Here is a 13,506-nt window from a genome sequence, read left to right on the forward strand (position 1 = left end):
TTATGTCATTAAATCCGATTTCACCGACATGCAATAAGTACTGAAGGCAGCAGCACCGAATAAAATATTAGTCTCGCTATGTAAATAACTTTTACAGAATTTTTTTGATGGTTTATTTAAAAATATATCATGCTTCGATTTTGATAAAACTTAATATAATCTGAACGGGACGATCGACCAAATTAATTCGCACATGTAAAAGTACAGTATTTTATTAACATGATAGAAAAATGTCATTATCTGCTGTTTTATTGCAGTAATTTTCTATACATTCCTTGGTAGAAAATTAATTTCGAATTATCGTACCAGTCTCTCTTACATTATTTATACGCTAAACGGTTTCGTCTATATTTTGCGGCTTAAAAGGCGAACAAACTATAATATTTTTCTTCCTTAAACTTTAAATGGGCAATACAAAGCGCTTTTTATCAAGTGAGGAATTGGCGTAGTGTCTAAGGCGACGGACGATTATCCAAAAGATGTCTTCAGTTCAAGTTCGAATCTCACTAGAGAAAATATTAAAAATTATGAAAAAATAATGTAGAAAAATTTTTTTTGTCATAGTATTTTATGAGTATTTATGAGAAAGCGCTTATTCTATGAGTAATTATGAAAAATTATGAGAAAATTTAATTGAAGAACCTACAAAACAACAGGATTTGCGCGCAATCTGCAACCAATCTGCCGTCATAGTCTGTCGACAGGCTCTGCGCGCAATCTGCCGCCAGTCTGTCGTCAGAGTCTGTTCGCAGACCCTGTCAACAGTCTGGCGCCAGATTGGGGACGCAGATGTCTATGGATCTGTCGACAGATCCTGCTCGGATTCGACAGATCCTGTCGACAATCTGACGTCAGTCTGCGCGCAGATTGCTTACTGGGTTATTAACTGTTGTATTAAACTATTATATTAACTGTTCAACATAACATTACTTTAATATTTTTATATTTTGAATAACGAAGAAAATCGATCGGTACTTTTAATCTTTGTATACTAATGTTTCAATAAATCTGCAAAATCCAATTTTAGCATAGAAAACTACCAACAGTTGTAAAAAAAATTTTTTAACGCAGCTAACGTTAAATCAATATTTAACAATATTAATTTGCAACGTCTACCAGACATTGCAATTTAACGGACATTAAACATTTCTACAATATCTTTTCAACATTGAATCTACATTTCAAAATGTTGGTACAATATTGTAATGTTGCAACGCAATGTTTCTGAAATGATTCAACATTTGCGTGCTGTATGGGATAACTAATGAATAAGTAAAAAATATTATATTACATTCATAATATTTTTGAAATATTGCTGCAATATTGCTAAAATAATATTGCAAATTAATGTCACTGCAATGTCTCTGCAACATTTCACTGCAATATGCAATCTTGCAACATTGTAGCAATGTTGCTGCAAGCTTCTGTGCTATATGAGCAATATCTACGACGAAACCCATACAGCACAGCAACGTTGCAGCAACATTGCAGCATAATTGTTTTCTAATATTGTGACATCCCTTATAGAAATATCATACTAACAAGGAAACGGTCGGGGGCGTCCCTCACCAAATTTGATGAGCATTGGATATGTTGTAGAGCATCAAAAAACATTAGACACGTATTTTTTTTTATGTGCTTATCTCGAGGTTTAGGGGTTGAAACCACCCCTTGAAAAAAACGGACTTTTTCATTTTTATTTAATATTTCCTAAAATATGAGGTATATGAAAAAATATTTCAGACAAAAGTTTTACAGTATCTTATGCCCTTTCCATCGGTCTATTCAAATTTTTTAAAATGCAATATTTCACCCCCCCCCTCCCTCTCCCCTTCGTCACCTTTGCAAATTTTTAAGTTTTTGTAAGGACAAAAATTAAAAAGCATTTCATGCCAAATCCATCGATATATAATAATAGTATGGTTCCTCGATTCAATTCTTGGCAAAACTACATGACTGATAACTTCGCGTTATAGGCACCGCGTTGTGCGAGTAGGTAAGTACTGTACGTTGCGTTGGATTACTTCTCTTCACTTGCGCTATGTTTTATAACTACTTGCGCATATTTTCTCATATTACAAGATAAAAACGAATTAATTCTAATCATATGATATGTAATATACGAAATAAAGACGTAAGCAGAGATAAACAACAGTAAGCATATATAACAACAGTAGCAAATGTGCGCGGCGTCGCAATTTGTACAGAAGTTTTCAATGTATATTAAATATGTTTACTGCAAAGTAAATTGATACAAGATCAAGGCAGGTTAAAATAAAATTGTAATGCATGAAATAAAAGAAACACATATTCTATTACTTTTGCAAGAGAGAGAAAGCGTGTAATGTGAATATACAATATATAATTACTAATTGCTAAAGATAACAGAGAACTCCGGATAAATTATGGAATAGTAATATAAGGAAACAAAGTAGAAAGGAATAATAAATTGTAGTAGAACAATATTTGACAATAATATTTATTTAACAATATATTTTAAAGCAACAGTACAGAATTTGCATATGAACGGATAATGTATTATATTTATTGCACATATTCGTTACAAAGATGATGATCATGGAAAAAATGTGTAATACAAAGCGATTTTTTACACCAAGAACAAGTAATTATGGCAGTTTCGCCACAAATATCGCAATTTACTTTCGAATCCCTTTGGAAACAAAATTCAACCGGTGTTTGAAACTCTGTTGGTCTAATCTCTACATATCCACTTTTAAACCATGCATATCGAAATAAACTTTGAAACCTAGGCGACGAGAATTGATGGTGCGTTAATGATTGTAATTTCAAAATATTATTTCTAGTATGAAGTTCAATTGCAAGATTTAACAATAAAACAGTATCAGAAAAATGTCTAATAAAATTTTTCCATAATCGGAAGCCGTATACATCTAATGGCTGTATTTGTCCTGTTGTACCGGCTGGAATTGTTAGAAAAACAATATCTGTTGCATAATCTGTTCTAGTTTCCGCTATTATGTTGGGACAATGCCCACTCCAAGAATCTAATAATAATACAGATTGTGGCCCAACATTCGGAAAAAATACTTCTTTCAACCAGGTTTTTACATGATTTGACGTTAATTTTCCTGATGTAGAAGCCGTAACAAAAATATTAGGCGCTTTGAACATAGTTTCCTGTACTCTAGGACCAAATGTTCCTGTTACTTCCTTTAAAACAATGAAAAGCGGAGACAATAATCTACCATCCGCTGAAATTGTCGGCTGTATAGTATAACTATGCGTAGTTGCTGATATGGACTGTACTACAGATTCTATCTTTTTTGTGCCTTTATGTGATAACGTACGACCGGAATGAAATTCTAACTGAAATCCGCTCTGATCAGAATTATAAATATTTTCTAATCCATATCTACCAATGTAATATTTTACGTTTTCAATAAATGTATTGCATTTATTTTCAAAATTTGATTTTGATAATAAGGATTTTTTCGTGACAAATTTGGTTATTTTCCGAGACACAATATTATATGCAATTTTGAATCTTTTTACCCACGTCATTGAAGCTTTGAATTTGTCCACATTTTCTTCTTCTTGCGCTCGAGATGCCCATCGAGCGATGTCAATGTCATGAATAATCATTCCTTTTTCAAGTGCTTCATTGAAGCGATTTAGTGTGTATTGAGATATCCTTTTTAATTTTTCTGTTCTACTACCGCCTTCATTTACTTGGTTGTCCCACCGTCGTAATTGTCGTATAGATGTTACCTTTCTAAATCTTCTTTTAACTCCTTCAAGCGATCTTGCTCCTGTTTTACCGCTCTTCCAATAATCTATTGCTTGTTTTTTATAGTCATGTGATATACTTGCTTCAACGGAAGCGCAAATAACTTCTTCTGGAAGATATTCTTGCCCTTCATTTTCTTGTAATAAATCAACATTTTCTGCTTCTGGAACTTCATATGTATTGTAAAAATCTAAAGTATCCTCCTGTTCTATTTCAAATTCATTATCATTTTCTACTTCTCTCAACATATATTCAATCTTCTCGTTCATTTCAATTTCCTTTAGAGTTATTGGACTTTGTGGAGGATTAAGAACATTGAAAGTTGCATAAAGCAACGTAATAACGTTCAAGGCATTAAATTGCATCATTCTGATAAAAAATATTAAAATAAAGTATGTCTTTTGAACTGTGATTATATAAAAAAAAAATATATACTTTATAATAAATGCAGTGGTCTTCTGTTAGTTCTAATGCCGCTTCTTTTGCTTCTCTTTGTTGATACCAAAAATATGTAGTGAATCTAAAATAAATCAATGTCGTGATAATGGAGAAACAGCTTTATAAAAGATATAGAGAGATAGATCACATAGGTGTTATGAAATTTTAAATAAACAAAAAAATAAAATTTATCAACTTATAACAATTTTAGTAGTACCTTTTAAATATTCGTCGAAACATCAATCACAACATTTTATTAGCAAATGATTCTTTAGATACAAAGTCAGAGAATTACGTAAAAAGTGATAGAAAATGATGAGTTACAATAATACAATACTTTAATTACACATGGCACACATGTATGTGTATCCAAAATTAATAACTATAATTATAATTGCACAATTATCACAACGCACAACTCTTTACTTTGTCAACTCACGAGTTAAAATGTCAGTCTTCCGGTACAACGGACATTTATATAGTGGCTATATGGTATGTATATACAATCTATTTTTACCAATGACGATCGCATGATTCTATTCCTGAACGTCGTTTGGCACGACGTTTGCGATCTTCAAAACAACAATATACAGGGTGACTCATTTTAATTAATGCACTCAAATATCTCAAAACCTGTAAGTTTTAGAAGGAAACGTTTTAGACAAAAGTTGTATGGTTTAAGGGGGACATAGATTCCAATGTGAGTCATGTGGTAGATGTCGTTTTCAAGAAATTTTAAAGGTAACGAATTTCTTAAATGAAACTCGGATATTTTTATCGACGACTGTACTTCAGATATATTCTTAAGTGATTAAGCATATATGTAAGAAAATATTTCATATACCATCTGTGCAGTGCAAAAACAAGGTCAACTAGTGCGTCATAGTTTTTCAGTAACAATATTAAGTCACTCATATTAATATATTTTGCAATCATTTTCCGCATAGAAACAGAATCATGTGATCGTGATTAGTAAAAATAGAATCATTCGATTGTATTACGTTCTATATAGCCGACGCCGCGCACAATTGCTACTGTTGTTACATAAGCATATTTATCTCTGCTTACGTCTTTATTTCGTATATTACATATCATATGATTAGAATTAATTCGTTTTTATCTTGTAATATGAGAAAATATGCGCAAGTAGTTATAAAACATAGCGCAAGTGAAGAGAAGTAATCCAACGCAACGTACAGTACTTACCTACTCGCACAACGCGGTGCCTATAACGCGAAGTTATCAGTCATGTAGTTTTGCCAAGAATTGAATCGAGGAACCATACTATTATTATATATCGATGGATTTGGCATGAAATGCTTTTTAATTTTTGTCCTTACAAAAACTTAAAAATTTGCAAAGGTGACGAAGGGGAGAGGGAGGGGGGGGGGGGAAATATTGCATTTTAAAAAATTTGAATAGACCGATGGAAAGGGCATAAGATACTGTAAAACTTTTGTCTGAAATATTTTTTCATATACCTCATATTTTAGGAAATATTAAATAAAAATGAAAAAGTCCGTTTTTTTCAAGGGGTGGTTTCAACCCCTAAACCTCGAGATAAGCACATAAAAAAAAATACGTGTCTAATGTTTTTTGATGCTCTACAATATATCCAATGCTCATCAAATTCGGTGAGGGACGCCCCCGACCTTCCTTGTAAGAATCATTGATAATTACTTATTTTCAGTATTAAAAATACTGAATAATAAGTAATTATCAATGATTCTTAGTATGATATTTCTATAAGGGATTGCAACAACGTTGAAAAATGTTGCTACAATGCTACTGAAACTTTACAGCAACGGTAAAATGTCCGCTTGCGGCAATATAATAACGCAACTGTGCAGTATTTTTGCAATGCAATATATATGTAATATTATTAATATGTTTTATTATACAAAGTAAAATCCCAGATAATACCTTTACAGGAATATAATACTAATAAATATTAAAAAATTATTAATGATTATGTATTACCAGTAATTCAGTAATTTTTTCGTCAGTACTTAATTTCTGGTGAATATTGATGATAAAATCACTATTAAATATTGATAGTAATCAAATACTGAGAATTATTTTGCGAATGTGAAAAATGAGATAATCATAATATAAAAAAAAAATATATTTATAATTCCCAATTTTCTTATGTCTCATAAACTACTAAGTGTCGAAGATTATCAATACACAACTCCAAACTTTCGTGAATCTTCCCTCGATAATTTTGATCCCAAACGGTATACGACCGGTCACATCTCATCTATGTCCTGACTCCGTTAAAGTGTTGCTTAACCTGACGATCGAGCGACACGCTGCGATTCCCAATGACTCCGACGATATTCTTATGATTTGTGTTTATATAATTTATCCTTATAGTGTTCACAGTATATTATAACATACCTCCTTTATAGGAATATCATACTAAGAATCATTGATAATTACTTATTATCCTGTATTTTTAATACTGAAAATAAGTAATTATCAATGATTCTTAGTATGATATTTCTATAAGGGCTAGCAAACATCAAATAATAGTTATATAACTTTTACTTGGTGTTCGTTGGATAATTCACTGATAGATATTGAAACAACGCAACAACATTCGATATGAGATGAATATCCCTTATAGAAATATCATACTAAGAATCATTGATAATTACTTATTATCCAGTATTTTTAATACTGAAAATAAGTAATTATCAATAATTCTTAGTATGATATTTCTATAAGGGATTGATGTAATGTAGTGAACCAGTAATAATTACTTTTAGATTTTTAACAGAATGTTATAATGATTAATCCAAACCAAAAAATAAAAAATCCAAGAAAATCCAAATTAAACAAATCGAATTACTAAATTTTGAAAGAAACTTTTATAAAAATACTATTTAAAACAATAGTGTTGTTTCATCAAATGACATAATTTCCTTGAAATAAAAGTTTTTATTTTTATCATTTCAAAAAATATTTCGTTCAAGAATATAATATTTTTTAATGAAACAAAATTAAACAAGAATATTAAATCTAAAGAAAGTATTTTCTCCGAAAAAACGGTATAAGAAATATGTAATAAGACAAATTCTAGTATTAATGACTGCCACTAACAAGTACTATTCTAAGTACTATTTTATAAGCACTATTGATGTGAAATATTACTGAATTTGAAATGTAAGTAACAAAAATAACTAGTAAATAAGTAAAATATATTATATTATATTCGTCATATTTATGAAATAGTGCTGCAATATTGCAAATTAATGTCACTGCAATATGCAATCTTGAAACGTTGTAGCAATGTTGCTGCAAGCTTCTGTGCTGAATGTGTTCAATAGAAAGTTAGCGATGAGGTACTTATAATATAGAAGTCGTTACAATACATTTGATATTTTTTCAGACACTCTGTGAAAATGCGACACTGAAAAAGATAAAGCTACTTCTTCTACCCTTATAGAAATATCATACTAAGAATCATTGATAATTACTTATTTTCAGTATTAAAAATACTGGATAATAAGTAATTATCAATGATTCTTAGTATATTTCTATAAGAGTAGACGAACATCCTAAACCGGAAATATGAATACGCGGTAGTTTCTCGAACTTAGATGTATTTTCCACAGTGTACAATTGTGCAGTAAGAAAAGGGATACATTTAGGCAAGAAATGCTTTTTTTGTCAATAGGATAATGGCACAATATAGTGTATTAAATACGAATTATACAGTTTTTCATTTTTACATCGTATTGTTCTTTTTTTCACATCATAAAATATCTGTAAACATTTGTACATACAAACGTTGGAAAAATAATCTCGAGGATATTTGACACTTTTAATAATCCCTACATTCTATCTTCATATTATATAATGCTTTTATAGTCATGGTTGTTCTATCGAAATTCTCGGTTATTCCAATATGATTCCTCTTTGTGGGAGTGATTTTCTTTCGTAAATTTGTCACGTTGAATTGATTGACAGCCGTATTCTTATGATGCATCTCGATCTCGTTTTGTATACCTTTATCAACAATATACGTAGTCTTTATTCGTTCCAATGCTTCTCCTAAAATATCAATATGTATGTTATATATCGTAATCTACACAAAATATGACTAAAGTATATTATGCTGCTTACGCTCGTTCTCACGAAGTATTAAATCCATAAAGAAAATAATGTTCCTTATAAATAGATGAAACGAATCTTCGATATCAGGTGACTGAATGACAAAATCGGGATCGCAAATTGTAAGATGACATAAAAATTCGATGCCTTCTCTCAACACTTGATGTTGAGTCTTTCTGATGCCAGACCAAAAATTTCGATCTAACTTTTCCGGGTAAATTTCCATCGGATGTTTTTGCACGCTACATTTTGTTCGACACATATATTCTTTATAATTGACTCTCTTCAAAGTATAATACTTGGAGATATAAAACGAATCTTGCCATTCAATATTATTAGTTACAAGCAATCCGATTTCGCAACATTTTCCCAACATATTAATCGTGAATTGTAATAATTTTTTATAACAGTTACATGATTCCGAACTCTCGGTTCTTCGTACATTTTTATTATTCGTTTGTATCATATATCCTACAGTCGATATTAACGCGTGCGTCATATTTAAAGTAGTGAGAAAATCTGGATGAAAGTGCTCCATTTGAGTTATAAGAATTTGTAAGACACAAGCATCTGCAATATAGAATATATGTTTACTATTAGATTTTCGCACATATATTTTTATATTCTTCCTTCATTTAAAAATATGTTAGAATACTAAAAACATTTATGTTAAAAATATTATCTCAATATTTAAAGATATACCTGGTGTAAAATGTAAAGCGCCTTTCCAGTTCTTTATCGCTATTGATTCTGTTAAAATAAGAGTATCAAAAAATTAGTGTCAAAAAATACAAACCGTGCGTAAAATCCATTCATGCAAAGTTCATACTTACGTGAACCCTTGCAGAGTTTTGGTACGAATGCACTGTATCTACTGAAAACCATTATGCAACGATTTAATGACGCGTAACAAAGTGACAGCGGCCTCGAAAAAACCAGTTCCTTGAATATGAGACAAACATATTCCAATCTGAAAAAAATTATGTTGCATTATTTATATAAGATTTACAAGTCGCATTCAGGTCGTGAAATTGATAATTGTTTATAACGATAACACATTGATATACCCTCTTTCGCAGAAACCCACTTTTTCCTCTACATTACATAATAGTTTCAAAATGGAATTTATGAGACCCGTAAACTGATGAGATCTCCTCTGTAAAGATTTATATTTATCAATCATTACAAAACATCCTCAATAATTAATGTACACGCAGCCTAAAAAATAAAATATACTCACAACACGCGCTATTAAAGTGACACACTCCTTTATCATCTCGAGCATTTCAAACTCGTGGTTTTTCGTCGGCCATGCATTATAACGTGTCATTCGTGGTAAATAATGATTGTAACACTCATCATTGCGTGTGTGCAACGATGTCTTCCCTGCCAAATAATTGCTTAAGTATGATGATTCGCAAGTGATGTGCGAAAGTGCACCTAATAGTCTTCTTGCTTCGATACCACGCTCTCCTTCATGCCACGCATCTGCTTCGCATTCGGACTTGACGCATATTTTGTGATCTTTATAAACTGTAGAAAAATATAGATCATTCATGTCTCGAATGTCATCATTTCTCATGGCATGGAAAATCATTTGCAGAACCGTTATAACATTCAGCATTAACTCCCTTGTAGTTAAGACTAGCTAAAAAATACAAACGTGTGTAGAAACTTCAATCTTTTCTTTGTTACAATTAATTTTATTCAAACGTGTTATAAAATACCATGTTGAAATTGACAAAAATATTTCTTTTAAATCTCATAATTATTTTCTACCTAAAACATGCTTACATTTGCCTCTCTCTTTATGTTTTTTTCTTATAATTCTTCTAAATTTATCATACGAAATTGAAAGAAAAAAATAAGTTTTAAAGTAAGTATTAAAGTAGGACATAATGAGTTAAAAATACAAAAATATCAGTCGTCTTTGAAAAAATTTTAAGTGCTCTTTTATTTAATGAGATTTTTAGATCACGTACATCTGAGAAACATATGAGATTATGCGAGCATCTAATTTGCACACAAGTAATTATCGGATTTAAATACCTTATTGATTATGGAGATGCAATTTTCTGACTCAATCTCCGCATTAACTTTTCTTTCAATAGCTGCTAGTTCAAGTAAAACGAATTCTGTTGTCAATTTTTTTCCATCTATAATAGTAACTACTGGTTTTACCAATTCGGGATTTTCTGTAAAGCAATCACATATCACTGTAGAAAATATGCAATCACATATCACTGTAGAAAATAATTTAACAAACATACTTACCAAAGATCCTAAACGTTCCTTCTTCTTGCAAAATAGGTAGGTTTCTTTTACCAATTTTTTCTATAACCTTAATGTTAATAATAGGTTTTTCTGGCACTGATGCTCCAAACATTAGTTCTGAAATTTTGGCCAGAGAAAAATCTATAAAGTATTTAAAACATTATTAAATTATGATAATAAAATATATATTTTGTTGTACTTTTTCTAGCATACCCACAATTATTGCATGTCTTAAGTTGGTAATCGCTTTTCTTGTAAATATTAGCTTGTGTGCTTACTTCATTCACTTTTGCTACATTCTTACTTGTTATATTTACAGGCCTGTCAAATAAATGTTAATTCCATATATGCTTTGTGCTATAACCATAAATAATTTGAGTTTAAAAAGCATCAACTTACCAATTTGTTGTGGTATTGTATCTACTTTTATTCAAAGAAATATTGGTATGCAATAATTGTGGTTCTTTTAATTTAATATTTCCAGATTCCAGTTGTTTACAGCGTCCCAGAAGATTTCCTATTTCTAAATTCTGTATATTAATAGATAATATCATTACTTCTATAAAATTTAGTAATAAGAAAATACAATAAATATATGCACTTACTTGTAATTCTATCTGTGTCTTTAACTGTTCCTTCTCCTTACAAATTTTATTGATTTCTTGTCTATGACGATTGGCTTGGTCTTCGATTAAGTGCATTTTCTGTAACTTTTCATTTTCAGCCCTCAACTGGATTTGTTGCAGTTGTTGCCGTAAAAACACAGTTTCACCATCTTTGGTTATAAAGTCATCCAATAACTTTTTGTTTTCATTCTTTAATCTTTCCAATTCTATATCATCTATAAATATATGTATAAAGAAATTTTAAATAAAATTTCTAACTCTTAATACACACATATACACATATATATGTAATATATATATATATATATATATATATATATATATATATATATATATATATATACTTATTTCTATTAAAAATATATCAATATATACCAGGTATAATAAAGTTACTTCCTCTCTGAAAAGTCGAGTTATGATCCTTCCTGTCTATTAATTTGTTTCTGAATTGGGAGTAATTAACATCCACTATATTTTGACTATTCAGGCTAGTATCTTGTATAGTCTTTTTTAACCAAGGGTTGAATTTTTCTACAGATACTGGTAATTTTAATCGTGGTATTTCATTACATTTAGTCGTACTTGCAGTTGCAGTAGGTTTCTCCAGATCAGACTTTACTGGATGTGAGCTGTTCCCAAGTTTTGAATTATCTAACACATTACCTTCCTTTTTTTAAAAGAAAAATTGAAATTACTATTTGCCAAAGGTTCTATGTGTTTGTTTTTCGAAATTCAAAATAAATATTTCTTTAATGCAGTACCAGTAGGCATGCTTGAGACGCGACAAAATCCATTTCCTTGATGTCTTCTTCAGCAAAATCATCACCCCAAGGATCATCATGTTGTGCATTTTTGTTCCTGGAAAGCTCCTTTGCCAGTATCTTATTGTATTGCAAATTTGTCTTGGGAACGTCAAATTTTGCTCGTTTTGCCGGCACGCCAAAATCGTTGTCCATTAACATATTCTCAGTCCGTTTGAACATCGTAACACGAGGCGTTCTGTTAAACGTCATAATATAACTCGCGAATTTTTCTACTAGCGTGATCTTTATACATTATTTACCTCTATTTAATATGCATTTTTCCCTATAACGGTAAAAATTATAAATTAGCTATTTTCTTAATATCATTTCGTCGCGGCGGACAATGAAACATTGCGAAGTAATGAACAATTATCCACATAAATAAGTTGACAGAATTATTTAAAACTCATATCTTAATTACACATATCTTGTAGCAAATTCGGTAGCTTGCACTAGTCTCTCTCTCTCTCTCTCTCTCTCTCTCTCTCTCTCTCTCTCAGTATTGGTTTCAGGCAGGGTTGAGACATTTTACAAATTCTAGTGTTTTTTACATTATACATAATATACATGTATATTACGTAATATACATGTATGTTACGTAAAATATGTAAAAAAAAACGTAATATACATATATTTAATGTCCGGTTTTACTAACGCAATGTAATGAAATCGGTTAATTTACTCAACGGAATTGTCCAATCGCATTGTTCAATTGCTAAACTGATCCATGTGATTGGACAATTTAGGAGTATATTCTATAATTTTTAACGATATCGTTATGTATCATTGCGCAGATTTTTTGTATTATGAAATAACTGTGCAGCGATACATAACGACATCATTAAACACATAGATCTTATAGATATGGACTAGCCATTGCCTATAGTTTCTGCATTAGAAATAGTGTTTGGAGGAGGTTAGAGAGAGAAAAGCTGGTAGCACACAGAAAAATTTAAGTAGTAAGCAAATTGATCAATCACAGTCATTGATTCTTCTGGGTGTATATCAGTTGGACACGGGGCAATTGGACACAGTCCAATCACAAGCCGCTGTTCCAAGGGACCCTACAAATGTCTCTAATCACACGGTGCTGTGATTGGCTGTGTCCAAATGCACCGTGTCCAAGTGCACCGCTCCCCACACATACACACACGCATATATTAATATAAATTAATATAATTACTTAAATTAAATTACTTTTACTTTTACTACTATCCTTTTGTTGAAGAACACTTTGCAAACATAACATAACCTTTACTTATAACATGTGAATTGTATGTTGAAACTGACATGCGCAATGCATACTTCCGGACATTTTAAGAAAGAGAAGTACTGAAAAGTCTGTTTGGGCCGTGGCACACAGAAAAACTTGAAGGGACGTCTACATTGGAAGTAAACAGTAAGAAGTAAGAAGTAAGAATAAGAAATTGACCAATCATAGGGTGCGTTCAGGAGACACAGCGGTTACACAACGGTT

The 13,506-nt window shown here is 30.9% G+C and overlaps 2 protein-coding genes across 3 annotated transcripts; both read right to left on the reverse strand.

Annotated features, from left to right (window-relative positions):
• Positions 1 to 2,516: 2,516 nt before the first annotated feature.
• LOC116853493 lies at positions 2,517 to 5,400 on the reverse strand. The gene is made up of 2 exons (XM_032834625.1): positions 4,425 to 5,400; positions 2,517 to 4,289 (listed from the first exon to the last, which is right to left on the reverse strand). The coding sequence occupies exon 2, from the start codon at positions 4,135 to 4,137 to the stop codon at positions 2,545 to 2,547; it is 1,593 nt and encodes a 530-aa protein (XP_032690516.1). The 5' UTR covers positions 4,138 to 4,289; positions 4,425 to 5,400; the 3' UTR covers positions 2,517 to 2,544.
• A 2,491-nt stretch (positions 5,401 to 7,891) lies between these two features.
• On the reverse strand, positions 7,892 to 12,509 carry LOC116853492. Of its 2 annotated transcripts, XM_032834624.1 has the most exons (14): positions 12,290 to 12,509; positions 11,988 to 12,225; positions 11,602 to 11,893; positions 11,206 to 11,441; positions 11,000 to 11,130; positions 10,818 to 10,921; positions 10,601 to 10,741; positions 10,376 to 10,521; positions 9,567 to 9,974; positions 9,394 to 9,482; positions 9,160 to 9,296; positions 9,029 to 9,076; positions 8,339 to 8,896; positions 7,892 to 8,266 (listed from the first exon to the last, which is right to left on the reverse strand). In XM_032834624.1, exons 2-14 carry the CDS (start codon positions 12,207 to 12,209, stop codon positions 8,037 to 8,039), a joined length of 2,742 nt encoding a protein of 913 aa, XP_032690515.1. In that variant the 5' UTR covers positions 12,210 to 12,225; positions 12,290 to 12,509; the 3' UTR covers positions 7,892 to 8,036. The 2 variants fall into 2 exon arrangements, with proteins under 2 accessions (XP_032690515.1, XP_032690514.1); XM_032834623.1 differs by lacking the exon at positions 12,290 to 12,509 and having other exon boundaries at positions 11,988 to 12,239.
• Positions 12,510 to 13,506: the final 997 nt, after the last annotated feature.

The sequence above is a fragment of the Odontomachus brunneus genome, unplaced genomic scaffold, assembly GCF_010583005.1.
Source record: "Odontomachus brunneus isolate Ranch 3 - 2012 unplaced genomic scaffold, Obru_v1 Obru_scaffold_336, whole genome shotgun sequence".
Lineage (NCBI taxonomy): Eukaryota > Metazoa > Arthropoda > Insecta > Hymenoptera > Formicidae > Odontomachus > Odontomachus brunneus.

Coding starts and splice junctions, on each gene's coding strand:
- LOC116853493 (XM_032834625.1), bottom strand. CDS start 4,137: ATGATGCAATTTAATGCCTTGAACGTTATTACGTTGCTTTATGCAACT.
- LOC116853492 (XM_032834623.1), bottom strand. CDS start 12,239: ATGACGTTTAACAGAACGCCTCGTGTTACGATGTTCAAACGGACTGAG. Junction 10,922..10,999: donor TACAATACCACAACAAATTG/GTAAGTTGATGC, acceptor TTTATTTGACAG/GCCTGTAAATATAACAAGTA. Junction 9,297..9,393: donor GTGGGTTTCTGCGAAAGAGG/GTATATCAATGT, acceptor AATTTTTTTCAG/ATTGGAATATGTTTGTCTCA.